We start from the raw sequence: 26,870 nt of genomic DNA, 5'->3' as shown, positions 1-26,870 counted from the left end.
AGATTTGAAGGGGAAGGTTGGAATTGGTTATGATTACAATTTCCTCCAAAATCGCATAAGAAGTAATGCTAAACTCCTTGGCAAACCTCTGAGTGAACTTTTGTCAGTTTTAACTGGCGATCCACAAGAAAATAGATGTAGAACTGGTATGCCATCAGACCACAAAAAAGCACATTATGATTGATTCATAGCGAGTTAATGCCCGAGGGCTAATTGCAACATGAAACAATGAAAAAGTATACTGGCAATGAGACAGTGCAAGTAGAACAAGTGACTATTCTTAGAACTGCTACTGATTACTACAGTCTAAGCTTTTTGGGTTTGACCGTTACTTCTTGGAAGACGAAGTGTCCCACTTTTCCTGGTATGAGCGAGTAGGTTTTGAGAGGTTTGCATGGTTCTAGTTTTCGTTTCGTCAGTAAACGTTTGGAATTGTGGTAAGTTTTGTTGGATTCTTATAAGAAAAACAACCAACTCGTAGAGCCTGCAAAGGAGGCTACATAGAAAGCTTATTAAGATTTCTAGTCGACCAGGTGAAATCGACTAATCTCTGTGGCAATCAATTTACCTTGGTTTATCAGGCCGGTCACATGCACGCTAACATCTGAAACATCGACTCTTTTTCATGAATGAATTCAGGAAGGCTACTTTTGAGACTATGTACCTCCTGTACTCCGCAAGCAGTCCAAGCAGAGGTTGATTTTAGGCGTTTTTATTGTCGGGCTTTCTATTTGGTAGCTTTTCTTATTTGGCTGGTGCACAAAATTGAAAAGAAATGCTGACAAAACATCAGGCCGAGCATAGCCTCTGCTTGGAGAGTACCTTTCATGATTCTGATCGATTCATTTGGATTCTGGTCACGTCAAAATGATTCAATAAATCTGGAGTCTGCTTTTAGTCCACTGACCTTGAAGCGTATAGCTCAATCGACACACGCCATTATGGCGCGTATGACGTCAATTGCAACCTTCAGTAAACAGACAGGCAGATTTATATAATGATATTGCCTTTTATAACATATTGCAAAGGACAGAGTGGTCGATGTTTTTGTTCAGATTTATTGACCTTCACACTGTTTATTGAACATGTTCTCTTTTTGGAATATGCGGAATTTGACCCCTTTACTTTGTCAGTTTTCACAGACTTCTCAAAGAAATATAACATATAATACAGCGTAAACATTACAGTGCAAAATTCGAAAATCTGGAGTTTTCTTTTTGTCTATTACATTCTGAATTCATTATTTTTCCATATATATCTACATTTTGCCCCAACTACAATCAATGCGTAGCAGTCCCCGTTGATAGAAATATTAAAACAACAATATTTCTAGTAATGTTAAACTTTATTACATTTCCCCTCACATTCTTTTAACTAAGTGTCAGTTTATTGAATATCTAGATAAATCTTAGAATCTTCCTTTCAATAGATAAAGCAGACATTAGCCTTAAAACACGTATCAATACAAAATATATGCGAATTTTCGGCAGGCGGCAACATAAACGCTTTGGACACCATATTACGAAACTCTTTTGTCAGGCACTTGTACAGCGGGCAGCCAGATTTGTAGTCTGCTGAAGTTGCGAAGATGGCAGCTGAGATCAGGGTGTTGAACGAAGCTCGTCCCGCTGGAGACGTCTCCCGCGACTTACAGCGCCTCATGAACAGGTAGACTTACAGTTACAACAACCGTCTAACTCTGTAACTACAGCCTGGTACATGTTAGGCCAGGTATCACGGCAAACTACGCAAAATTCCGCCACTCTAGTAGTACGAGTATACGAGTTGGAACAGTGCTAAGGGCGGGCCCGATGAAATTTTAACCCGACTTCTTTTTACAAATACACGATGCTGTATTTGTTCTTGTACAGTTGAGTCAAGCAGTCTTCAACAGTGAGATCTAGTTTAGTCACGAAAGCGGAAGTCAGTGACTGCGTTTCGCGGAATTAGCGGAAGTATTCCGTGATTTTTTGTCGGTGGTCCGGTCAAGCATGTTATCGAATCGATCAGCCACGGGGCGGGGTCATCAGGGGTCACCAAACTTTAACGTAAACTATATGTTTTGGCAAGGAGGAACCTTCTTGGTTTGGACAACAAAGTCTTGGTGCATTTCAGATGACTCAAAACGACTAGTGAAAGGAACTTGGACATGGGAGCGCCCATTCCCACGTAGTTAGCGTTAAGCTATGCATTATTTAAGGACTTGTTCATTAAGCTACAACTTACAAGGAAGGGATTGGTATAGTAACTGGTGAAAGTTGTGAACATTAGACATACGAACACCCGTTTACAAATATCTAGCATTAAGGTATGCATACTTTTGAGGGCTTGTTGAATAACTAGAGGGTTTGGCACCTTGTGAAAGATAGGTCTGTGCTTAAGATATTAAAATATCTAATTCAATAATTAAGTTTATGGCCCACATTTTCTTTGATTGAGGGGAAAAATTATAACTAATCAACTAATTAGTTAATTAATTCATAAATTAATTTTTTCATTCATTCATTTATTCATTCATCCATTCATTGAAACATGCTGAAGAATAACTTTTGGACTGTCCCTAACACTTCTCTTTGTTTGCCCAACTTTAGTGTGATAAATGTTTAGTGGTGTAATATTACTTCCCATAGGGCTTTTTGTCAGGAGGTCACCATTATTCTTGACTGCTGTGTATCAAAAATTAGTTTTAGGATTAAGCCTTTTGATCTTGAATTGCATGTTAGAATAATATATATATATATATATATATATATATATATATAGAGAGAGAGAGAGAGAGAGAGAGAGAGAGAGAGAGAGACAGACAGACAGACAGACAGACAGACAGACAGACAGACAGACAGACAGACAGACATATATATATATACTTTTGTGTAAATATATATATATATTTGTGGTAAGGAGAAAATGGAGTGCTAACTGTGGTTATAAGTTGGTGGTTGAAACAATAGTAGCACTAAAGTCACATAATCAAAACCTGCACCTTTACAGACAGCCACTCGTAAACCAAGATGCATGGCCTCACACCTACTAGCGACTCAGTGACAGTGATAATCACTGTCACTGAGTTGCTAGTAGGTGTGAGGCCATGCATCTTGGTCACTGATATATATGGACAGAACAGTGCTGCGAACATAAAACCACTGTGAACATTTCAACATTTACTGTCCCTTCTGCCATGCATGGCCAATTCTTGTGTTGACAAAACCCAAAGGCCATTTCAAGGTTAGTCACATGTATATGGGTTACATGAATACGACTGAAACAACATCTCTTCTCCCTTACTCACCATTACAAACACAGACGCAGCGTGCACCGAAAGCGAGAACTACCTGATCATGACCCAATATAGGAAAAGCAAGGGTTACGAAGGCTGGTCAGGAACAAATAACTTAAAGATTTTAACAGTCATGGGCAATGTTTTTCCTCCAAACCAACTGGGCCATAAAAGATTTACAAGCCATAAAAGCTAGCCAGTATGTTTCAAGAGGTATTTCTGCTAAAGCCAAGATTTCACAATCTAATCTTTAACTGAAGTGTACTGCAAGATTGAGTTTTGTGACAACCCTGCTAAGAAAAATATGTTCCCAAGGAATACTAATTATAATCATTTAAAAACTAACAGATTTTCCTGTGATGCATAATATATACCTTTGCCTTAATGCATAAATGCATGATTTATAAGTGACAGGAATTTGAGGTTAATTATTAACCACATGCTCTCATCATAGCTGTGTGGGTTATAATTTCTGTCTGAACTTATGAATATTGTTCAGTTGTTGACCTTGTAGTGCCTAGTGGCACAAAGAGCAGCAAATTGCTATTTCTGTTGCAGGGTATATTTTTACAGGGAGGGGTTCCTAATGCCCTTCCCCTTTAATGTACTCGAGACACCTCCTCGAACAAGACACCTCCATCTTATGTCCCTTCCGAATGACAGGGGCAGCCCCAACCGAGATGCCCTGTTCCAGGATTTGAACTGGGGTCTCCCAGTTACCAACTAATTGGGACCAGGAGCTCAACTATGAGGCTGCTACCAGTTGAGCTACAGGGACATCCCATTTATGAATATTACTTATGAGTATTATCACATCTGATGTCAGATGTCGAATTGAAGATGTGTCAAAAAACCTAAGACAGTTTGATATTATCATATTATGATAATATAATGGCATAACACCATGTGCTTTTCATTTTGCTAATGAGTCTTCAATCTGTTATTTTTGCCTGAAGAACTAGGCTATGTTTCCGCTCTAATTCCCTTGGGGCTAAGTAACCTTTTCATGATGAATTTATAATATTTTTATATATTGAAGACCTGATACTGTCTTTGCCTGGGACACATAATCATATTAGGAAAGCATAATTTGTATGATCTGCAAAATTGCAGCTGAAGAAAAGATGGAGAAGAGTCGCTACTAATCATCTTGAGTCTTTTAATTGCTTGATAAATGTTCAATGCAATTAAAAAGATAGTTTCTAGGGTTACAAGACTATTAAGTATTAGTGAAGTATTTTGTTGATTTGATCTACATGTACATATAAAGCATTTAGTACTTGTAAGGGCACTTAAAACTAAGCTCAACTGCAGTCTGCACGTAGGATTTATATTTCTTTTTGACAAAGTAGATCTTAATGTACCTGTAGTAGTCGTCCTAGAGTGTTAGATATAAAGTTAATCATCTATTTATGTTTAGCCATACCTAGTATGGCTCAACATATTGTTATGTTTAGCCATACCTAGTATGGCTCAACATATTGTTTTTGTGCATGTTCTTCTTCTTCTTCTTCTCCTCCTGCCAAATCTTCAAATCGATTCAACTCCGCCATTTTTTAATCAACCGACCTGAAATTTGGCAAGGAGGTAAAGAAGGCAAATACCCTCAGGTGATTTTAAAATTGCTTTGAAACAGGCCTTAAAATCATTTTTATGGAGGTTTTTTGGGGCATTTTTAGGCAATTTTTATATTTTTGGCTCCTGTGCCCTGGTATTACAAGCAAATGACCTGAAATTCGCTACAAGGGTGCCTTGAACATGTCCCTACAAGACTACAATCACATTTCTGGTGTACATCACTTCAAAATGTTTCGTTTTGGGTACTTTTGGACCCATTTTCAGACCAAAAACGGGTCAAAAGTGCTGTCCCCGTTCCATGTTCTATCTTAGAATCCATGTTCTATCTAAGGTTCCGGGCGTTCCATTTGCTGCTGGCCAAAGAACATGTGTTCTTTTCAGGTTACCTGAGGTCATGTTGCGGGTAAACACGCGAGCCATTGCAGTAAGAAGCTCTTGGTGTCTCGCAGAACTTGTAGAGAGAATTGTTTTGCACGGGTGATTTTGGAACAGTCAATTTATGCATCGGGAGGGAGATTGGCGAAGTATGATGCTCTCGCAAATGTTGCCTTCCTACATGCAGTTAATATTTCGATTTGCCCAGGGGTTATTTTGGGACAACCCACTTCTTGCATGGGGAGGAGTATGGCTAAACATGCTGTATTTGCTCAGGGGCAAATGACGGCCTTTCTAGTTTTTGTTCATGTTCTTCTTCTCCTCCTGCCAAATCTTCAAATGGATTCAACTCCGCCATTTTTTAACCAACCGACCTGAAATTTGGCATGGAGGTAAAGAAAGCAAATACCCTCAGGTGATTTTAAAATTGCTTTGAAACAGCCCTTAAAATCATTTTTATGGAGGTTTTTTGGGGCATTTTTAGGCAATTTTTATATTTTGGGCTCCTGTGCCCTGGTATTGCTAGCAAGTGACCTGAAATTCGGTACAAGGGTGCCTTGAACATGTCCCTACAGGATTTCAATCACAATTCTGGTGTACATCACTTCAGAATGCTTCATTTTGGGGACTTTTGGACCCATTTTCAGACCAAAAACAGGCCAAAAGTGGTATCCACGTTCCATGTTCTATTTGCTGCTGGCCAAGGAATCCATGTTCTATCTAAGGATCCCCGCGTTCCATTTGCTACTGGCCAAAGAACACTGTTCTATTTAGGTCACCTGAGGTCATATTGCAGGAACACACGCAAGCCTTTGCAGTAAGAAGCTCTTGGGGTCTCGCAGAACTTGTAGAGAGAGTTTTTGTACGGGTGATTTTGGAACAGTCCATTTATGCATCAGGAGGGAGATTGTCGAAGTATAATGCTCTCGCAAATGTTGCCTTTCTACATGCAGTTAATATTTCGATTTGCCCAGGTGTTATTTTGGGACAGCCCACTTCTTGCATGGGGAGGAGTATGGCTAAACATGCTGTATTTGCTCAGGGGCAAATGACGGCCTTTCTAGTGTTCACGTTCTTCTTCTTCTTCTCCTTCTTCTGCCAAATCTTCAAATTGATTCAACTCTGCCATTTTTTAATCAGCCGACCTGAAATTTGGCATGGAGGTAAAGAAGGCAAATACCCTCATGCGATTTTTTCATTTTTTTGAAACAGGCCTGAAAATCATTTTTATGGGGTTTTTTGGGGGCATTTTAGGCAAAAATTACATTTTGGTCTCCTGTGGCCTGGTTTTAGAAGCAAATGACCTGACATTCGGTACAAGGGCGCCTTGAACATGTCCCTACAGGATTTCAATCACAATTCTGGTGTACATCACTTCAAAATGCTTCATTTTGGGGACTTTTGGACCCATTTCAGACCAAAAACAGGCCAAAAGTGGTATCCCCGTTCCATGTTCTATTTGCTGCTGGCCAAAGAATCCATGTTCTATCTAAGGATCCCCACGTTCCATTTGCTACTGGCCAAAAAAACACGTGTTCTATTTAGGTTACCTGAGGTCATATTGCAGGAACACACGCAAGCCTTTGCAGTAAGAAGCTCTTGGGGTCTCGCAGAACTTGTAGAGAGAATTGTTTTGCACGGGTGATTTTGGAACAGTCAATTTATGCATCGGGAGGGAGATTGGCGAAGTATGATGCTCTCGCAAATATTGACTTTCTACATGCAGTTAATATTTTGATTTGCCCAGGTGTTATTTTGGGACAGCACACTTCTTGCATGGGGAGGAGTATGGCTAAACATGCTGTATTTGCTCAGGGGCAAATGGTGGCCTTTCTAGTTCATCACTTCATTTAGTTGTGTAATTCCAGAGACTTTGTAGATGAGTCAAAAAGGGGATTTGGCTTAACAAGTTGTCCATTACCTGAGCATTAGTGTGAGGCAGGCACATTTGGTTGTCAAACCGGGAAATTTGATTTAGGTGATACCTAACCTGTCATTAAGCTTATCAGAAATCGATTGAAGTTGTAAAAACGAACTTAAGGCATTTCATTCAGTTGGAAAATAATCTAGCAGTAGTCAGGTACTGAAACAAGTGGGCAAAAGTAATGCCCAGGGTATAGCTAAGATTTCAGGAAAATATAATTTGTTGCAGGAATTTTCAAGACTCTATATTTGCCAGGGGAGTTTGGCTACCACAGGGTTTCATTTGCAGGTCCAGTGAGGAGGGGGAATGTTAACATTCCCGCAGACTGACTCTCCTGGACAAGTATTCCCCTTTTTTTGCCAAATTCTACGATCCGGTCTCTCAATTATTCCAGTCCTCTTCTGAGATTGAAACTTCCGATTGATAAGGTGTTATATAGAACACAACAATGACAGATGATCGAGGTGGCTTCCTACATTCAATGGCAACAGTCTTTGATCTATGTGTACCATAAATGAATGGGACAATTCTCTAGATCTATTAACTTAACGATAATGTGGTCAGCATTTGTAGCCCTTTTCCTCTCCTCTAAATAGATTAGTTTCAATTTGTGAATTTCAGAGATGGACATTACAAAGAAATAACATTAAGGGCTGTTCCATAAAATCTTTTGGGGTGGAGATTTGGTATAAAAACAATAAGACCCCAGGCCCTTCTAATTCTATAATGACCAAAATTTCCCCATGAATTATCTAGTTATCTTATTACACACAATTGAATCTGGAAAGCTCTCTCTTGCTTCCCTAAATGGTTATGAAATTGTCCCATGTAGATTTGTGTGGGCTAAAAGAAAACATTTATTATTGATAGATTGGTTTCAATTTGTGAAATTCAGACATGGACATTACATTAATAAACAGCATTAAGGGTTTTCCCATAGGTTCTTTGGGGGTGGAGAGCTATCATAAAAACAATTAGATTCCTGACCCTTTTACAATGACCTTTTCACCATGTATTATCTTAATTACCCACAATTGAAGCTGGAAAGCTCTCCCTTAGATAATGAAATTGTCCTAATTAGATTTGTGTGGGCTAAAGGAAAACCAAAACTTTACCTTCCCTCCTTTGAAATCTGGTAAGATATGCATAAGAACTGATTGGAATAGGTTGAAATACTGTGATCACGATTCTATACGTCTGTATACATGTAACGTTATCTGTATATACCTGTGTTTTTCTTTCCCTGATTGTATTTTTACTGTTTGTGCCCAGGGTTATCTGAAAAGCAGATCCATAGATCTGAGATGTACTCTGGTTAAATGATTAAATTGAAATTGAAAGAATGAGTTATAGATTTAGAAAAATATTAGAATTTTGATTTGGGCATGTAAGAGCATGTAAGAAGTCCGATAATTTGTAGCTTTGGGGCACCCTGTGCATAATACAGATAATACCTGCAATCTGCTATCCAATTTACAAAGTAACATGCTGCTGAGGACTGAGTATATATTGGCACAAACACTGATGAATCATATATATGTACCAAGCCATTGGTGGCAGGTTTTATAAGCATAATTGTAACTGCAAGGTAGTGAAGCGACCAATCTTGGGGATGGTGTGAAAGAGGGTCTTGGTCCTTCCACAGTGAGGAGATTTTGAAAATGTAAGGAAAAAAGTTGGTATCATAAGGGTACCAATGGGAAGACTTGATTACTTTTAGACAACATGTAATTGGAAAGATTTTGCGTCAGTTTGAAGGATCATACCAACATTTTTTACATTATTAGACAAGTAAATTCTCACATGGTACATTGTATCATTACTGTAGTTGAGAAATAATCGTAATGGTACTAATTTAGCGTGGTGGTCACAAATAATAGCGTGGTGGCCTGTTACTCTAAAGTACACCCAGCAAGAACCCTGGGTACTTAAATCTGATGAAGCAATTAGGATATGCTAATAAATATAAGGAGTGCTACTATTTTATCACCCTTGAGTGCTCAGTTCAATTAAGCAAACCAGTGTTGACAGAATGATGAACAGGCTGGCATACAACATGTTAACATCCATGTTTCAGCACTGTGTGTTCCATCACTTGGAACCAGACAGATTGTCTGAAGCCTATCCATTGATGAGGTGTATCAGGTATAGCTAGTAATCATACTGGATTTAGATATATACCTGTAATCAAAGCATCGTGCTGTGTGAAGCCATTATGGTGTGTGATATATTTGTGCTGCGGAATGGAGAGTTAGAGAAGTCATAAACTACACAGCAGCAGACCCTTATCCACGACTCCATCAGTCCATGTTGGCTGGGGCATTGCAGATGTAGTCAGTTATAGATCACAAGATTTGCTATGCAATGGTGAATGTATTCAAACACAGTAAGTGTACTTTCGTGAGCAGAAACAGAAGCATATATTGTATATATTCAGGCTCAATGAATGAGTTGTTCTAGTATTGATATGAACCCATGAAAATTCAGGAACATACAAATCAGTAAAAAGTCAAACCCCACATCATTAACTTTGATATAGTACCTTATTATAGCTATAGACTAGTCATTGTCTTCATTGTGTGCCTCATCTGTATATTCACTCATCTAATTCTTGTGCACTATCTTCAATTGTTGTTTATTTGCAATTAGCGGTCACAGATTTGCAATAAACTTTACTATCAATCATAAATTTGTTTTTCCCATACATACATATACTAGTATGTCATTTGTAGAGCAACAATCATGATCATGTAGAATTATAGATATTTGGACACATACATTGTATGCTGTAAAATGTAATCATTATGCAGAACATGTATTGTCCTAGATTTTTCACTAGAATCTAGATTACTGGCTACCTTCCAACTCAAGTCCAATTAGATTGGCATTCAGGGTATTGAGGCACAACCCACGTAAGTGGAAATGTGAAGTTGGTGAAAGATAAACTGCAGATCACTTTACACCATATGTGCCATCCCATTTGTTATAATTTGTCAGACTTTCCATACTGATGAGAAGTAGTGGTACAGAATACAGGAAGGGCTGGAGGAACTAAAGAAGTTGGTTTAAGAGGTAGAAGCACTTTACTAAAACTGGAGCAGGATGGCAAAAATGTCCATGGCACTGAAAATGTCTGTCCGTGGTACTGAAACTGTCTGTCAATGGTACTGAAAATGTCCATGGCACTGAAAATGTCTGTCCGTGGTACTGAAACTGTCTGTCCATGGTACTGAAAACATCTGTCCATGGTTATGATAAGCAGGATGGCAAAACTTTTCCACTCATCTTATACAGACGAATGTGACATTTTCCCCATTTTTCTGTGCCATCTAAAATTGAATGTCTCTTAACTTTTAGTTGCTCAAACTAGTTAAAGATGTACATGTCTACAATTTTGACTTCAATCTAATAGAAATCACTAACGGCATGTAAAAGCCCCATGATTTTGATATTTCATCCAGCTGTCTGATAATGAAAAACAATCAAACCATCTTTTGATATATTCAGGATACGTAACTTTTAAAAATATCCATGTAATCCATAAGAAAACAACTGCAAATCGAAAAGATGATATTTTAATGGAAACAGAATTTTTGTTTTGCTTTACTACCTGCAATGATAGAACCAGGACCAAAATAATACGCTATACTTGGGAACTAATTTATTGCTGATAATCAGGGACAGCAAATTACAGTAACTTGATTTAGCATAATGAAAGGGCATAATCTTCCTGAATCATCTGGCTCCTTTGAAGAGCTTTTTGTAGATTGCCATCTGATATATCAAAGCTCCAACAGTAATAATTTCTGCCTACGCCTTGATGGTTGATGTGACTGAAGTGTAGATTTGAAATTGTAATTGCCTTCAGGATGAAAAGATTTGGGGCTGTCATTTTATTCATGTTTTGGATGTATTCTTTTTATGTCTGGAAGTACCACCTGCATATATATATATAATACAGCTAGTATTGGAGCTGTGCAGATATTTTATGTTTCATGCATCAGCCCAGTACTAGGTAGAGAGTATTTTGATTTTTTTCTTCTTTTCTGTACTGATCATGACAACCTATGAAATACTATATGATATAGATAATAGAATATTTTAGTACCATTGATTGATTGACAGACATTTTCAATACTAGTATTATGTACAGACATTTTCAGTACCATGGACAGGCATTTGTAGTACCGTGGACAGACATTTTCAGTACCATGGACAGACTTTTTTAATACCATGGTGACAACATTTTCAATATCATGTACAGACGTTTTCAATATTATGTACAGACATTTTCAGTACCATGGACAGATATTTTCAGTACCATGGACAGACATTTTCAATACCATTGACAGACATATCAAATCCCATGGACAGACATTTTCAGTACCACGGATAGACATGTTCAATACCATGGACAGAAAGTTTCAGTACCATGTACAGATATTTTCAGTACCATGGACAGATATTTTCAGTACCATGGACAGACATTTTCAGTACAATGGAAGGCATTTTCAGCACCATTGACACATATTTTCAGTACCATGGACAGACTTTTTCAGTACAATGGACAGGCATTTTCAGTGCCATGGACAGCTGCAGGCATTTTCCTCACAGTTTCCAGTCTAATCTATACTTCATAAAATCAATTATTCTATTTCATTTTGTGCAGGTTATTGCCTTTGCAAAAAAAGTTATGCTTTGAGGGGCATTTGTGTGTGTGATTTTCAGTTTAAGTCTAGGCCCAGATGTTGTCCAAGGTTATGGTGAGCTAAATGTACCACTTGAACATGTATGTTCCCTGGGCATTGTATATATAGATGATGGTAAGTGCTTCTGTATGGTCTTTTAAGTCTATCCCTCTGAAAAACACTCTGAAAGCACTGTTTGTCATTCGAAACTTTGCTGCTAAAAGCTTTCAACAGATACAGTTGATAATCCCAGTGCCTTACGATCTCACCATCTTTGACGGTTACTGGTTGTACTTTGGTTTGACATCTGCTGGGTAAAGTGTGAACAGAAAGTAATCTAGCCCTTTTCCCTTGTAGGCTGGATTTGTTGTTGACTTGATGGCAGCTGATGTGTTGTAATGGGACCTGTTCTCTGTACGATTGCCAGAGGGCAAGGGCTTGCTAATGGTGCGAGGGATTTCTTGATGGATAAATGGTGGCATGGGTGGCTGGATGTTTGATGCATGGATGGAGGGATAAATGGAATATGTATCTGTCTGTCTCTCTGGATGAATGGATAGGTATCTGGATGGATGAATGGATAAAATGATCTGTCGAGGAGTAGATAGGATCAGATGCATGAATGAATTGATCATCAGATGGGGTTGGTCATTGTATATAATATATATAACTTTGGATGTTGATGGGGAAGAGCTAGACGTCCTCGTCAGCCTGTTGGCATCTATATTTTCAGTACAATGGACAGACATTTTCAGTACCATGGACATTTTCAGTACCAGGAACAGTTTCAGTACCATGGATATATATTTTCCACACCATAGACAGACATTTTCAATATTATGGACAGGCATTTTCAGTATCATGGACAGCCATTTTCCATACCATGAACAAACATTTTCAGTACCATGGACAGACATTTTTAGGACCATGGACACAAAACTTTTAGTATCATAGACAGGGATTTTCAGTACCATAGACAGGCATTTTCAGTATCATAGATGCATTTTCAGTACCAAGGACAGATATCATCAATACTGTGACCAGCATTCGATGGATCCTACCAAATCATGAGGGAATTTAAGAAAATGATTCATATGGCTTTCAAGTCACATCGCAAACTGTCTTGTTGAGTCAGAATGAAGGCTTTACTTGTATCTCGCTGAGATGACTGCTATCACATAGGGTTTTAACTTGCATGAGCAACACTGTATACCTATCACATTCTATAATCACTGCCGCTGAATAGCCTGAAAACCAAATTTCATCATGCTCCAGTGAACTGCCTACAGGGCCACTGATGATTGTGCTGCTATATTTCATCTCCAAATCTCCCTGATAAGATAAGCCCACCCCTTTTTTCTCATCTCTTCTTTAGCTGTCTAGCAGCAGCTATTCTTCCAGGAGACGAGATACATTCAATACGTAGATAACATAGAATTACAGTCAGCGTACATCCCATGCAATGATCTCGAACTAAAGCCCTATGGAATATAGCTTCAGTTGTCATAATCAGACATTACGTCTGAGTCATATATCATACTCACTCATCTGTGTTCATCTGACAAATGTACGCTGGAGACAGATTATTTGATTTTCACATTCTGCAGATGAAATATAGTTGGACAATCTCTGCATGAGTTTACCTGTTCAATACTCCTAAATGACTTGAGACAACATAGGACCAATTTGGGAAATCTGGCATAGAATGTGTTGATTAAATGTAAAAATGATGCCTGCTATGTGTCAAGACCTCGCTGTTTTGAGTAATAAATGTACAAGTCTGATTTTGATTACATGTTATTACCTCTGCCAAGAAGGTTATCTTTGGAGAGCGTTTGTTTGTCTGTGGTTTAACAGCATTGCTCAAGAAATTTTGTATGTGGTTAGGTCTTGCCCTATCAAAGAAGTGATTAGATGTTGAGCCCCCTGACATCTTTCCTTGCTTGGTGCTGCAGCAGAACTTCCAGTTTTTGTACCTAGTTTCTGGGTAAAGTTGTGACATTTTTTCTTGTAGAATGAAAGGAGAACACATGGTAGCAGGCAGGTGTGGGGTTGACTTTTGTATATTGTCTGTATGTGGTTGATCAGTATATCTCAAGATTAGCTATCGAAGGATTGTTATGAAATTTTGTATGTGGTTAGGTCATGCCATTAAATATCAAAGACATGATTAGATGTTGAGCCCCCTGGTGGCTTTTCATGGTACTGCAGTGGAATTTCTGTTTTTGTATCTAGTTTCACTATATATAGATTTATCGTGTTTTTAAGTTAGTACACATATAATTTATGTAGTGTTCTGGTACATATTATTAGAATATGGTACTTTTAATTAGTTTTCCATTTTTTCATATTTTTCATCCAATACACCTCTGCGCATGAATATGCAAAAAAGATTATTGTCATCATCATAAATTTGTGACATTTTTTGCTCTTCCAGGATGAAAGGAGAACACATGGTAGCAGGCGGGCGTGGAGTTGACTACGAAGCTCTGAGAGACAGCGAGCTGTTTAAAGACTATCTGTGGAGAACCCTGGAGCTGAGGTCTGTGGACCTCTCCACCCTGCAAGATGCTGGGGAGAAAAAGGCCTTCTTCATCAGTATCCTTCACTTCATGCGTGATGTAGAATGTAGGATAAGAAGGGCATCCTGGTTGGAGCTGCAGTCGTCTTTCAGAAGGGACATAAAATCAGGGTCTCGTGATCAAGGAAGTGCCTCAAGCATGTTAAAATGCACTACAACATCCACATTACTCAGATGTGTATCTACCGGCTGTGCTTCAGATGAATGAATGATAATGAATGATGATGATAAAGTTCTTTCAATTGATAAAATCCAAGAGGAAATTGCCAATATTTCTGTAGTTATGAAGTCCTCAAGGCAATAAGAAAAAACTACAAATCTTGGTGGCAGATGTGCAGGTGTTTCTACATTAGGGCACCAAATTCATGTGTCTTTCTTTGCAAACTTTTGACAGATTAGCCGTACGCGTAGAGGCTGTGGGCGTCATTACACCGTCATGGTACGAATATCGTGTAATATCGTGTATTTATATAACTGCCTTTCCCAAGGGCACAATGTTGGGGCACGGTGAGTATCAAACCCAGGCTCTAACCTTTATGCCACTCCGACACAACAACTCCTCAAGGCAATAAGTCAATTATAATTTTATCATGGATGATCCTGAGGGCTAGTACAGAATCAAAAGGGCAACCTCAAACCAATATTATTTTTCTTGCCACCGTTTCAACAGCTATGAAGTACTTGTACTTCTTTTTCATATGCAGTTCAATTTCATATCCAATAAATTTTAACTTTGTAAGTTACAGAAAGTCTCTAAATTGCAAGTTAAGTTTCTGACAGCTTACAGTGTTGCAGGCAACAGAAAAGCATTATTTACAGCGCTTACACAGCAGCCGCATAAAACTTCCTTAAAGCAATACATAATAATTATTGCTGATTGAAGCCTGACTAATGGAACTATACCATCTACCTCCTGGTATGATATACCTGCAGGCAATTCGGAAAATCTACAAATCCTTAATGTAGTCGGCAGACATGGTGACTGTGTTTTACATGGATCAGTGTAGCCGTAGTCAATCATGTCATGAACATTTTACCAAGTCAGACTTAATATAGACTCAGAAAGTTGCTTAATATGATATCCAGAAATATTTCTAATGTGCATACTGTGGAATGTATTGCACAATTGATCAATGCCCCTGGTTGGATCTAGATTTGGAACTTCTGACATCAGACACGAAAAGGTAGAGATAAATGTACTAAAACTATAAAAGCGTGTGCACGCACATGCACATATCATATATATCTCTGACATAAAGACTTTGGTATGGCAGTTGGAATAAATTGTTTCCGGCTATCAAAGAGTCAGACAACCTTGAATCATAACTACCATACTGTTGCCGTGCATATTATCAAAGAATGTTGAGATTGATACAAAATGGCCATGTACGAAGAGTTGTCTAGCAAAATTGAAATTCTGACTGCCTTCTGCAATGCTTGCATGTTTTTGTCAGTGGCAGTGATTATGAATACACCATCAAGCATTTTGAGCAATATAGATTTCGTAGTATTTTGAATCCTACAGTTGTGTACAAAAAAATTTGGAATGGTTGTGAACGGCCAATAAAAATGGCCAATAACATTAGAATACTTGACTTCCCAGTTGGTTCTTCATTGAGGGCCTTATGTTTTTTATCATCTGCTTGCTTTTAGTGGCTGTGAAAGCACCATCAAACATTTGAGCATATAGATTTTTTAGTGTTACAGTAATGGGATACTTGGAGAATAGGAAGCATGGTTTCGCTTGGGTCCAAAGGTGCTGTAGCTGACAGCCAGGAAGACTCGTGGCTTCACAGACAGTATGTATTGTCAGGTCGTTAAGGGGTACCCACTTAGATTTTTTTTTCACTGAACTGTTGGTTAACTAAAATTCTTCAGTATTTTGAATTCTTCCTTGCAGTATGTGGGTGGTGATGTTGCCCGCTCTTGTGACATGCCCAAAGTATTAAAGTTTCCGCCTTTTTATGATGTTAAGCAGTGTTCTTCCCACTCCCTGAGCTCTTCTAACACAGAGTCATTTGTGCGGTGTTCAGTCCAGCTGATACGACGTATCCATAATCTGTATTCATTCTTTCAAAATTAGATGGTTCTGTCAGTAAAGATCAAAATGTCTGAATCAGATATATAGGAAGAGTTGCCTATATATAATCAAGACTGTTTGGTACTGTAACACTTTTCAAGTTTCTAAATTTCATTAACAATAACTTTAATTTTCATAATATTATCAAAATTACAATTTCAAGCAAAAAACTTATTTTCTCTCTAGACTCTTTGATATATAACATTCAAACTGACCTGCTTATATCTGTGTGCTTTGAAGATTCAAAGTGGCAACCATGAATAGATCCTTAACCAAAGGAACTCCCCAGATATCTACAATGCTCTGAACATCCATGGCCTGGTGCAATGTAAACAGCTGCCGTCCTCTGTGCTGGATGTGAGACAGTTCTGGAAAACAACAGCCTACAACATTGGGGGGCTCAGCTTCTCATTAGATGACATCGAACATGGAATCCTGAGAGGTAATCATTTTGTGTCTAACTTTTTTCAAACAATGTTTATTTGTTTGTTGTTTGTATTTCATACCTGGTAAAATGTTTTAAGGCCTAACACAAAAGTTTTGTTCAGTACAAAATGCATAAGATATATAAGATTAGAGTTATAAACTTAAGGTTGATCCAATCACACATTGGACCACTACTAGTACTTTTATTGATAAGTGTTGTTAGTTCTTTAAGGTATGGATTTGTGCAAGTCTGGGACCGCTTTTTAATCCAACAGGACATCCTTTAATTTAAACAATGTTGACCATATTCCAGTGCCCTTGTTTCTATACTTATCCATATTTCATGTGTAGTAAGTGTCAAATTTTCCAAATTGTAACTTGTAAGTGTGCCCCCTATAGCCTAAGCCATTAGCCTTTGAGACAGGGTTACATTCTGCCAGCAGTTAAGGGTGTTGAAGTGCAGAAAAGCATTGAGATCAGCTATCTATCAGTTGTGACATGATAATACTATCGTGGATGAAATGTGGGGTTTGTGCCTTCAGGCAACTCATTTTCCAAGAAAAACTACCATGTGTGAAACTGCAGATTACCTTTGTGAACCCAATTGGGTATAGCAAACGCTGTCCAAGCAAATGCCGTATGTTATCTTGAAGAGGCTTACGTTCCCCTAATGAACTCTCACAGCTCAAAACTGAGGTTGTTTTTCAAAGTCTGGAGGTCATTTAGATCCTCAGAGATAGTTGTTAGGAGAGTTTGTCTGAATTATCTTCTAGTTATTCTGGCCAATGTCCACTTTATCACACGGTCTAACCGTCTAACATTTTTGGCCATAAGAGGACAAGATTATAATGATAGCTTGCTGATTCTAGAAAGATCTGACGTAAATGAAGAAATCTCTTGACCAGAAAGTTATACACATTCATTTTAGGATTCAGTCTGTAACGAATGATGGCAATTTTGTGATATAATTGGCTTGATCATTATCAGTCCCGTACAATTATTCATCATCATTGGTCGGCTGCAACGCAGGCTTCCATGCAATGCAATTTGCTTCCAGTTCTTTTTGTTGCCAGCGAGGTTTGCGATCTGCCCTGGTACAAGCAGACCGCTGTCATCACAGAGAAGTTACAATTATTACCATACTGTCTTTGGGCCTGTTCACACTTGTGTGTATATTCAAGTCCGTATGAATTGCACATTGACAATTTTTGTCTAAGGTAAAATTTGTGGCCCAAAAGATATGTTTTTTGTGTTCAATAACTAGGCTGCACAACGGTGCAAACTCTACCCAAAAATGTCAATACGCAACTCATACAGACTTGAATATATGCACAAGTGGGAAAGGACCCTTAGCAAGTTTTCAACAGGTCATGCATTAAATATGTACATTTTGAATTGACAGTGCACGTGCCACAGTGCCTGTCAAAACTGTGAAAAGAGGCTTTACAGACTGATACACAATTGACTTACTTGAGAAAGACAAGTAACCTTGGGAACCCATGCACCTGTACTAGGTCATCGGTACATACCATTACTAGTCATGCGGAAAATAGCATGAGAGTTAGCAATTATGGAAGGCTTTCAGAGCTGTTAGTCAGCACAGCCATCACTGATAATATCTTTTGTCAGGTAATTAGTAGAAGCTAATGGCGTCATGTCATGTGATGAAAAATGGGGTACTCAAAGATGGTGAGGATTTTTCCTTGTTTATGGTTGATGGTCCAGGTCTTACAACTTCTTTGGACAAATTTGTGATCATGACTTGTCCTACTTGTTAAGAGAGAAGCGCTGACACAGATTATCATTACGAAGACACACTTCTTCCTATCTTTACACAGCAAGGCCTTTTCAGTACCATGGACAGACATTTTCAGTACCAAGGACAGACATTTTCTGTACCATGGACAGACATTTTTAGTACGCTCGATAGACATTTTCAGTACCATGGACAGACATGCCATGGACATTTTCAGTACAATGGATTGTGAAACATTTCCTGTTCCTTAGACATAGATTTTCAGTACAATGGACAGACATTTTCAGTACCATGGACAGACATTTTCAGTACCATGGACAGACATTTTCAGTACCATGGACAGACATTTTCAGTACCATGGACAGACATTTTCAGTACCATGGACAGACATTTTCAGTACCATAGATAGACATTTTCAGTACCATGGGTAGACATTTTCAGTACCATGGATAGACATTTTCAGTTCCTTAGACCCAGCTTTTCAGTGCCATAGACCCAGGTTTTCATTGCCATGGAGAAACAAGTTCAGTAACGCCATTATTATCATATGAGTGATAACATAGAACAGGACGGTCATTGATGGCTTTTTCACTAGGCAACAGGCCACACCCGTCTTCCACAGAGTGCCCCTTCAAGAAGGATGACCCGAGACTGAGATTTAGTCTGGAGACTCTTGATCCCAGGATACACTTCTCCCTTGTTTGTGGTGCCAAAGTATGTGAATGACTCTGCATTCTATTTTTATTCATACACATGTTTATCCCACAAATATGTAATTGACGGGCAACCCTTGAAAGACTAAGTGCATGTACCTGTGCCTTCCAAACAAAAGTTATGGTTTCCGTATTGCTTTGATGTAAGCATCATGTGTAAGCATGAATATGTAATTTCAAGACAGCCTGAAGTACAAAAAGATAGAGCCAGCAGCTCATGCAATATGTCTCTGAAGCTTATTGACCTATTGGAATATTATCATATTATCAATCATGCTGCAAGCATAATGTATAAGCATGAAATGATATAATTTCAGAACAGATACGCACAATTGAAGTGCATGTTTGAAAATTGATTTGATTCTTTACTATATACAGAATTTTTTATCCACTGGTTGTGTGTGTAACTTACTTATGACTTATATGAAGATGTAGTGTTTTGTTGTAAATGTGACTAACTCTGGTTGTTCCAGTCGTGTCCAGCCATCAGTGTGTACAGTGGTGAGAATGTGGACCGTGCCCTGACAGCTGCAGCAAAGGGCTTCTGTGAGCAGGAGGTGGTGGTAGACATGAAGAGAAAAGAGGTGTGTTTCAACATTAAGTAATAATTTCTGTCACTTCCTTCTGCAGACTCAGCCATGGATTTATGATAACATTAGCCCATTGAAGGCCTTTCAGTCAAATACGAGTCGGAAAGTCCTTCTGGTACTACAGCAACAGCTTCTTTCCACGGACTGCCAAACTATGAAACTCTTTCGATGACAACTGTTTCACTCCTGTATACAACCTGCAAGCCTTCAAAACTAATTCCCCATTATCTCCTAGCAAAATCATCTTCATTTTCCAGGCCTCGAAATAGTGGGTGCATGTGCACCTGTGTGCACCCAAAATTGGAGCTGTGCACCTAATTTTTGCACCAGTGCACCTAGATATTTTTGTAGGCTATAAGGTAAGGGTACTATTGTACACTAGTATACAGAAAATAGTCTTGAAATGTAAGTATCTTGACTTACTTGACTTACTTGACTTTTAGACAGAATAGCTAAAATTACCCTTTGTTGTATTCTACTTGATGTATCTAGTTAGCTATAGAATTACAGACAGTAGTTCTTAAGAGCGTTAAACTTGGTAATTTTGTTTTGCTGGCATTCAACTTTATTTTATGTGGTGCACTCAAAATTTTTTCTGTGCCCCCAATTTTTTTTGTCGGGTGCACCAGTGCACCTATTTTCAAAAATGAATTTCGAGCCCTGTCTTCTATCAACTTAGTTCAATGCCTAGAAGTGGCCAACTATGGCAAACCCATTAAAAGATAAAAAGTAGTACCAACAAACCTCTGCTTCTCCTATTTGGTCAGTTAGTCCTATCGGACTCTCAGTTAGTGAAGCATGATTGTCTCAATCAATAATTTTTCTGGAGAAGAGACCCTGTATCTCATCTCTGATCTATCCCTTTGTCTAACTGTTTGACCGTTGGGGCACTACAGAAGATCTGGCAACCAGTTCTCTCAACCCTTCTCAGTTTTCTGTTCGTCTTATTCAACATATGTAACCTTGAAGTCACCTTTGGGTCTTGTTAGGTAGTGGCCATTGAGTAGTAAAAAGTAAGGATGGCTGCTACTTGTTAAGGCTTCCCTTCAGAACCCTTAAGCCCCGAGAGTCCAATTCTAATTACACGGAGAAGGGACTTTGCTGAAGGTCAAGTTAATCAGTCACTGCTTCTAGCAATGATGTGTTGAAGAAAATGTGCAATTTGAATTGTAGACCCAACTGCTACTGACCCATCAGAGTAACAATCTCAGACTTAGACATATTGGAACTGTTATCAGACAAGCATACGCCTAATGAAAATCACTGCATAATTCACGATTTCAAACAAGTAGGTGTAAAACTAACAGGCTACTTGTTTGAAATCATGAATTATGCAGTGATTTTCATTAGAGGCCTGCTTGTCTGATAACAGTTCCAATAGGTCTAAGCTTGAGATTTTCTGACGTACAAATGCAGACCTTATGTTGATCCCCATTGTTGGCCCAAAGCCTTAAACGGTGTTAGACAATTTTGCTTTTGATACCTGTACCTCAAATCTGGAAAGGCCAATTAGGTAAATGGATTGCAGCCAGGGGTTGAACTTTGAAAGCAGGCAATTTGTAAGGCTTGGTTAAGCCACAGAGTTTGATACAGCAGGGTGCTCTTGTGTCTGCAATGTAGCCCATTAGATCAGATATCAATACAACAAAATGAAGGTAGAATCTTTGTTTCTGCAAAATGCAGAGAGGATATGATACATTGACTATTGTTACCTTTGCCAAGTAGCTAGGTTAAGTTTAGGTGCTATTTGTCTGTGTGTGTGTGTGTGTGTGTCTGCTTGTGGACAGCATTACTCAAAAAGCTGTGGATGTATCGTTATGAGATTTGGTATGTGGGTAGGGGTCGGGAAAACAGGATTGGTCAAGTTTCATAATGGGCCCCCTAGCGACTTTCTAACTTAACGGTACTGCAATGGAACTACAGGTTTTGATATGTTTCTCTTAAAAGAACTAGAATTTGTAGAATCTGATGCTCTTTCTAAAAAGGGTTTTACTTTGAAATTCTATGTTTTTCACAGATGCTTTTCCTAGTATTTTTCTCAGTTCACATAGCCTCATGTGTATTTTGTTCTTGATGTCTAATGTATAATTATGTGTTACAGATTTCCCTGTCCAAGATCTTCCAGTGGTACAGAAGTGACTTTGGGAAAGATGACATGGAGGCTGTCAGGTTAGTACTGTCATTCAGTGTCTTAGGAATCAGGCACGGATCAAATTAGCCACCTTCTGATTTCTTTAAAGACCGGGACTGGATGCAAATTTTGTCGTTTGTTGTACTCAAGCACATCAAAGAATCCACCGCACTTACCGAAAAGATTAGGGGTCCTTTCCGGTGTGAGTGGTTCAAAACCTTCAATCCTGAGAATGGCTCCACATGGGGTAATTGTCGTATTGAGGGCATCTGAGGTAGCGCGAATGGCTGCTGCTCCAGACCCTTGCGATCTCATTAAGCCCCGCCAATTGTAAGCTCGTCGTAATTCAGCCCCCGTCCCACCCAATAACAATATAAACATTTTACCATAGCACGTCCAGGTCAAGAAATAGAAAAAACAAAAGTTCTGCTGCAGTATCAAGGTCACATACTAGGGGGCCCAAAATTAAAATTGACCTTTGTCTTGTCAGCACCTACCCACAAACCAAATATCATCATAATCCATTGAGAGGTTCTGTTGAGAGTTACGCTGACTACAAAAATCCAGAAACACAAACACACAGACAGACAGACACACAGAGTGACAGACACACACACACAGACACATCCGAAAGAATATCTCCATTTTTCATGGAGATGATAACAAACCTATCTTCCCCCACGTACATAGATGGACCATCCCCTACCTGAGTGAAGACAAACAGTACGGAGTGGAGAGTCTGCTGTCGACCATGGAGCAGGAGGGGGGAGTCAGTATCCTGTACTCCGAGTACAACTGGCACCTCAACGACACAGAGATAATCCTCACGCCACAGCAGGCCAGGTATAAGATGCTGGGAGTGCCTCTTGAAGACATGGAGAATATGTGAACAGCCTGAGGCACCATTCCTTAAAGGAGCCTGAAGCAATTTCAGAACGTTGGAAGTCATAGTTTTAAATTCAATATCCTTTTTCATGTGTGTATACATAGTACTGGTAAGTTTGAACAACAGTCTTATGATAATTTAATTGAATTCATGGAGCAAAGATGCGATGCCATTGTTTGGTGAGAACTTATTGAAAACCTTCGCCGATTTTTTGGTGGTCCCAAAATATAAAGGACTTGTGCGGCTTGTTTCTGTGCTCTTTAGAAAAACCCAAAGTATGAAACCATGATAGAAATAAATATAAGCAACTAGGACTAAATGTTAGTATAATACAGATTGCCATATCCGCAATATTTCCAGTTTTAACATTCTAAAGTTGCTTTGGGCTCCTCTAAACCTTAAAGTGTCTCTTTTTTTCTTACAAAGTAACATATATTATCCAGAATATAACACTACATTGTCATAAACTTTGAGTGGCATTTTTCACGGTCACCTCTGTACCATGAATCATCACCGTGAAAAACCTGTTTTAGTTATTGATGATTCCTTCACACATTCGTTCTGTAAATCACTTGCCGCCACCGTGAAGGTAAAGTTCAGTGAAAATGTCAATTTTCCTTACACCGTGAATTTTTGCTACCATGAAGATTAAGTGAATTACAGTATATCTTCTTGTTAAGATACAGTTCTAAAACTGCATGTACTGTGATAGTGTCACCATATTAGGGCTGTTAAACAGCAATGTTTAACTGTTTTCAAGGGTTACAGTGTATATTCAAGCCCTTAATATTCTAACGTTAGTTATTAAGGTCTCTACAATGCAGTGCTCTAGTGAACCACTTTTATCAAATGCTCAGAAAAAAAACACAAGAAGAGGACCATATTCTGTATTCTTTCTTTCCTTTAACTCAGAGATGATATTTTGAGTAGTTTGTACTAAACGTTGCATTGTAATTAAGTTACAATAGAATTTAGTGCCTTTAGAAAAGGGAACATGTGCTCACATGAATGTATGTCAGGTCTTAGTTTGAAGAAAGCGGAGAGCTGCACATATTTTCTTGTGAGAGAGGATTCATTGTATGTCATAAGCAGGGCCGTCTCCAAGACCCGTCCCTCCGTCACAGGACCGAAATTTTGTGGTTGGAATGGACAATTTTTTCTCGTCCTTCCCAAAAAATCCAAACTTCATGACATGATAACATGTTTTTGTAAGCTTAAAATGACAGACTTAACAACGAAAATTAACAACATTGGCCCCCAAGTTCCAATTAAATCAGATCTTGCCTTTTCCTTGTCAATATCCCAATTATCAATCCCTTTTGATTGATAGATAACATCCGCCCACAAGGCCATTGATAGATAACCTCCCCCTAACAATGAGTGGGACGGACAAAAATTTAAAGCTGGAGACAGCCCTGTTCATAAGTCACGCCTGATGAAGGTAAAGTTATTTTCCATGTAGCAATTACAACATCATGGTGCCACGTTGAATTCCCTTCCAGGGTACTTACATGTCAGTTAATCGGTGGGAACAGTTCATTATTCGTGCAATTCTCTTTACATACATAACATTGTGTATTGCTAACCTATGTTGTATACCATTCTTTGATTTGATTGAAATTTGCCCTTGGGCATGGGTTTGTAATGGAATTATTATTATTTTTATAAGCCAATAATTTGCTTATTTGGTGCTGTGATTGATATTCATTTGGAAATTACTAACAAAGCATTGTTGCCATACATGTGACCATGTATTGTATCTTATATAAATGATGATATTATTAATGATATATTTTATTAATTGATCAGATTGCATGCAAAAGCTAACGATGTACTCAAGATTGTTGTGAAAATGTTTGTTGCACAATTGAACTATTGATCATAAGCCACTCAAGTTGATTTTGCAATGAATTTGCATTACATATCAGTGCTACTGCCATGTATTGCCATATATATGTCACCCTGACATATACATATACATATTACTACTACCTACCTAGTCCCTTGACCTCCAGATCTTTGGGGGACATGGTGCCCCGATATACATAATATACACACATGTGTAACACTGAAAACTGGAGCAACTATGGTGAACTTACATGTAGAACTGGTGACTTTTATAATGCTCCAAGTGTTAACCTTAGAATCATTACTTCCTGCGGCTGTTACTTTTAACAGTATTGTTGCTACATGCATTTCTGTATCCCTTATGACAAAGAGAATGTTACAGTAGTAGTCAAAGGTTTCTTGCCAAATAGTAGTGCTATATAGTAGCCAAGTAATCCAGTGAAACAGTATAAACTTGAAAGTTAACATATTACATGTTTAAGATCTGGGTTCACTTGATGAATTGTCAAGAAGGCCCATATTTTTTACCTTAGGTTCAAGGAATTCTAATATGGGTATTTCTTAAAGTATATTTGTGATTTCTCCACATATGGCTTTTGCTATCACTGGGCTCCCATTATATTGTTAACCTGGATGGTTCTTGAATAATCAGAAAATTACAGGATTTGCATATTACATTTTGACATTGTCCCTGACTCTTTATTTGGTTTGCAATTTTTCTATGTGTGTACGTTGTGTGCTATTTGGATCATTCAGACTCTGCTAAGTACATGTTTTCTTACAAAAACAATGCAAAGGAAATCAAATATCTACCAATAGCTGTCACTCAATACAATGAGGTGGGGTTTTTTACTGCTTGCAAAAGACACAATGTATAATTGTATGCTGTTTGAATAATTCAAATTTTATTGGTTAATTCATGTTTGCTCAGAACTGTGAATGCAAAGGACATATTTGTAAACCAAATGACTGATACAACTATGATGTGAAATCTCATGTCTGACGCTTCCCATATACCCAACCATTCTTACCCCACGAACATAGAGTTTGTGAACAGAATTGTAGCTATTGGTCTGATTACAGCTACAAGGCATAATATGTTCATCACGGTTGATTACCCATACCAAGCTACGTCATGTATATAATACAGCCGCAGCCGCAGCGTCATTTCCGGCGAGTCGCCTGCGGCTTCACACCAAGCCTCCTCTGTCCTCGTCTTTGGTCGACAGATTTGGTAGGTCTTAAACGTCCTAGACCTTTTTTCTTTGTATAAATGTAACATTACGCTGCACATAAGATGCCTGTGAACTACGACCCATGTAATTGAACATTTTCCCGCAGAATTTTACCTTTTAGGGTGCATTCTTGACGACGCCTACTCGCGTCTAGGAAACAATTTCTCGGTTAATTTCATATCATTTCTTGCTAAGCAGCGGTGTTGAAGACAGCATAAGTTTCATGCCAATCATTCACATGTCCACAAATAGGTCATAATCAACCAAGTTTTGTGTTTTTGCTGCCAAACTTGACAAAATGTGACAAAGAATATCACCGCCAGACGTTTTCTTTAGTGTACGCCCCTTTTGTATAGGCCGCCGTCGCGAACCAGACCTGTATGATTTAACTATCTCAGCACCCGACTCTTGGCTGTACAGACTTATTTGTCCAGATTCTATGACTAGACAAGACTTTACTCCCGGATTTTAACCGTAGAAGTTCATATTATTCTGGACAAGAGGGTGCAGTTTTGTTTGTAGTGCCATGCCAACTTGGACAGGTCTGAAAATTACACTGCTTGTTAGTGACGCCTCACTGGCACAATCCTGTGTCTTCTATTTGCATTTTATTCATGGTCAGAGCCGTGTTTCAAACTTATTTGTTACTCTTCAGTAGGGCCACACTGATTATTGAATGACTTGCTGTTTCTGTAGCAGGGTGTATTTTTACAGGGAAGGGTTACTTCCCCTTTACCGTGCTCGAGGCACCTCCTCGAACACTGAACCCCCAGTTTACGTCC

General features: G+C 38.6%; 1 protein-coding gene across 1 annotated transcript; it reads left to right on the top strand.

Moving 5' to 3' along the window:
- The first annotated feature begins 1,557 nt into the window (after positions 1-1,557).
- LOC136441617 (uncharacterized) lies at positions 1,558-25,530 on the top strand. The gene is made up of 7 exons (XM_066438004.1): positions 1,558-1,668; positions 14,280-14,440; positions 16,793-16,945; positions 19,281-19,399; positions 19,872-19,982; positions 22,090-22,157; positions 22,810-25,530. The coding sequence occupies exons 1-7, from the start codon at positions 1,589-1,591 to the stop codon at positions 23,006-23,008; spliced, it is 891 nt and encodes a 296-aa protein (XP_066294101.1). The 5' UTR covers positions 1,558-1,588; the 3' UTR covers positions 23,009-25,530.
- Positions 25,531-26,870: the final 1,340 nt, after the last annotated feature.

This window comes from Branchiostoma lanceolatum, chromosome 9, assembly GCF_035083965.1.
Source record: "Branchiostoma lanceolatum isolate klBraLanc5 chromosome 9, klBraLanc5.hap2, whole genome shotgun sequence".
In the NCBI taxonomy this organism is placed as follows: domain Eukaryota; kingdom Metazoa; phylum Chordata; class Leptocardii; order Amphioxiformes; family Branchiostomatidae; genus Branchiostoma; species Branchiostoma lanceolatum.
This window is presented reverse-complemented; position numbering and strand designations above follow the sequence as displayed.

What these genes read in the sequence shown, in the direction of transcription:
- LOC136441617 (XM_066438004.1), top strand. Translation starts at nt 1,589, where the DNA reads ATGGCAGCTGAGATCAGGGTGTTGAACGAAGCTCGTCCCGCTGGAGAC. An exon ending in TTACAGCGCCTCATGAACAG is followed by an intron (nt 1,669 to 14,279) that starts GTAGACTTACAG and finishes TTGCTCTTCCAG; the next exon opens with GATGAAAGGAGAACACATGG. An exon ending in CCCTTGTTTGTGGTGCCAAA is followed by an intron (nt 19,400 to 19,871) that starts GTATGTGAATGA and finishes TGGTTGTTCCAG; the next exon opens with TCGTGTCCAGCCATCAGTGT.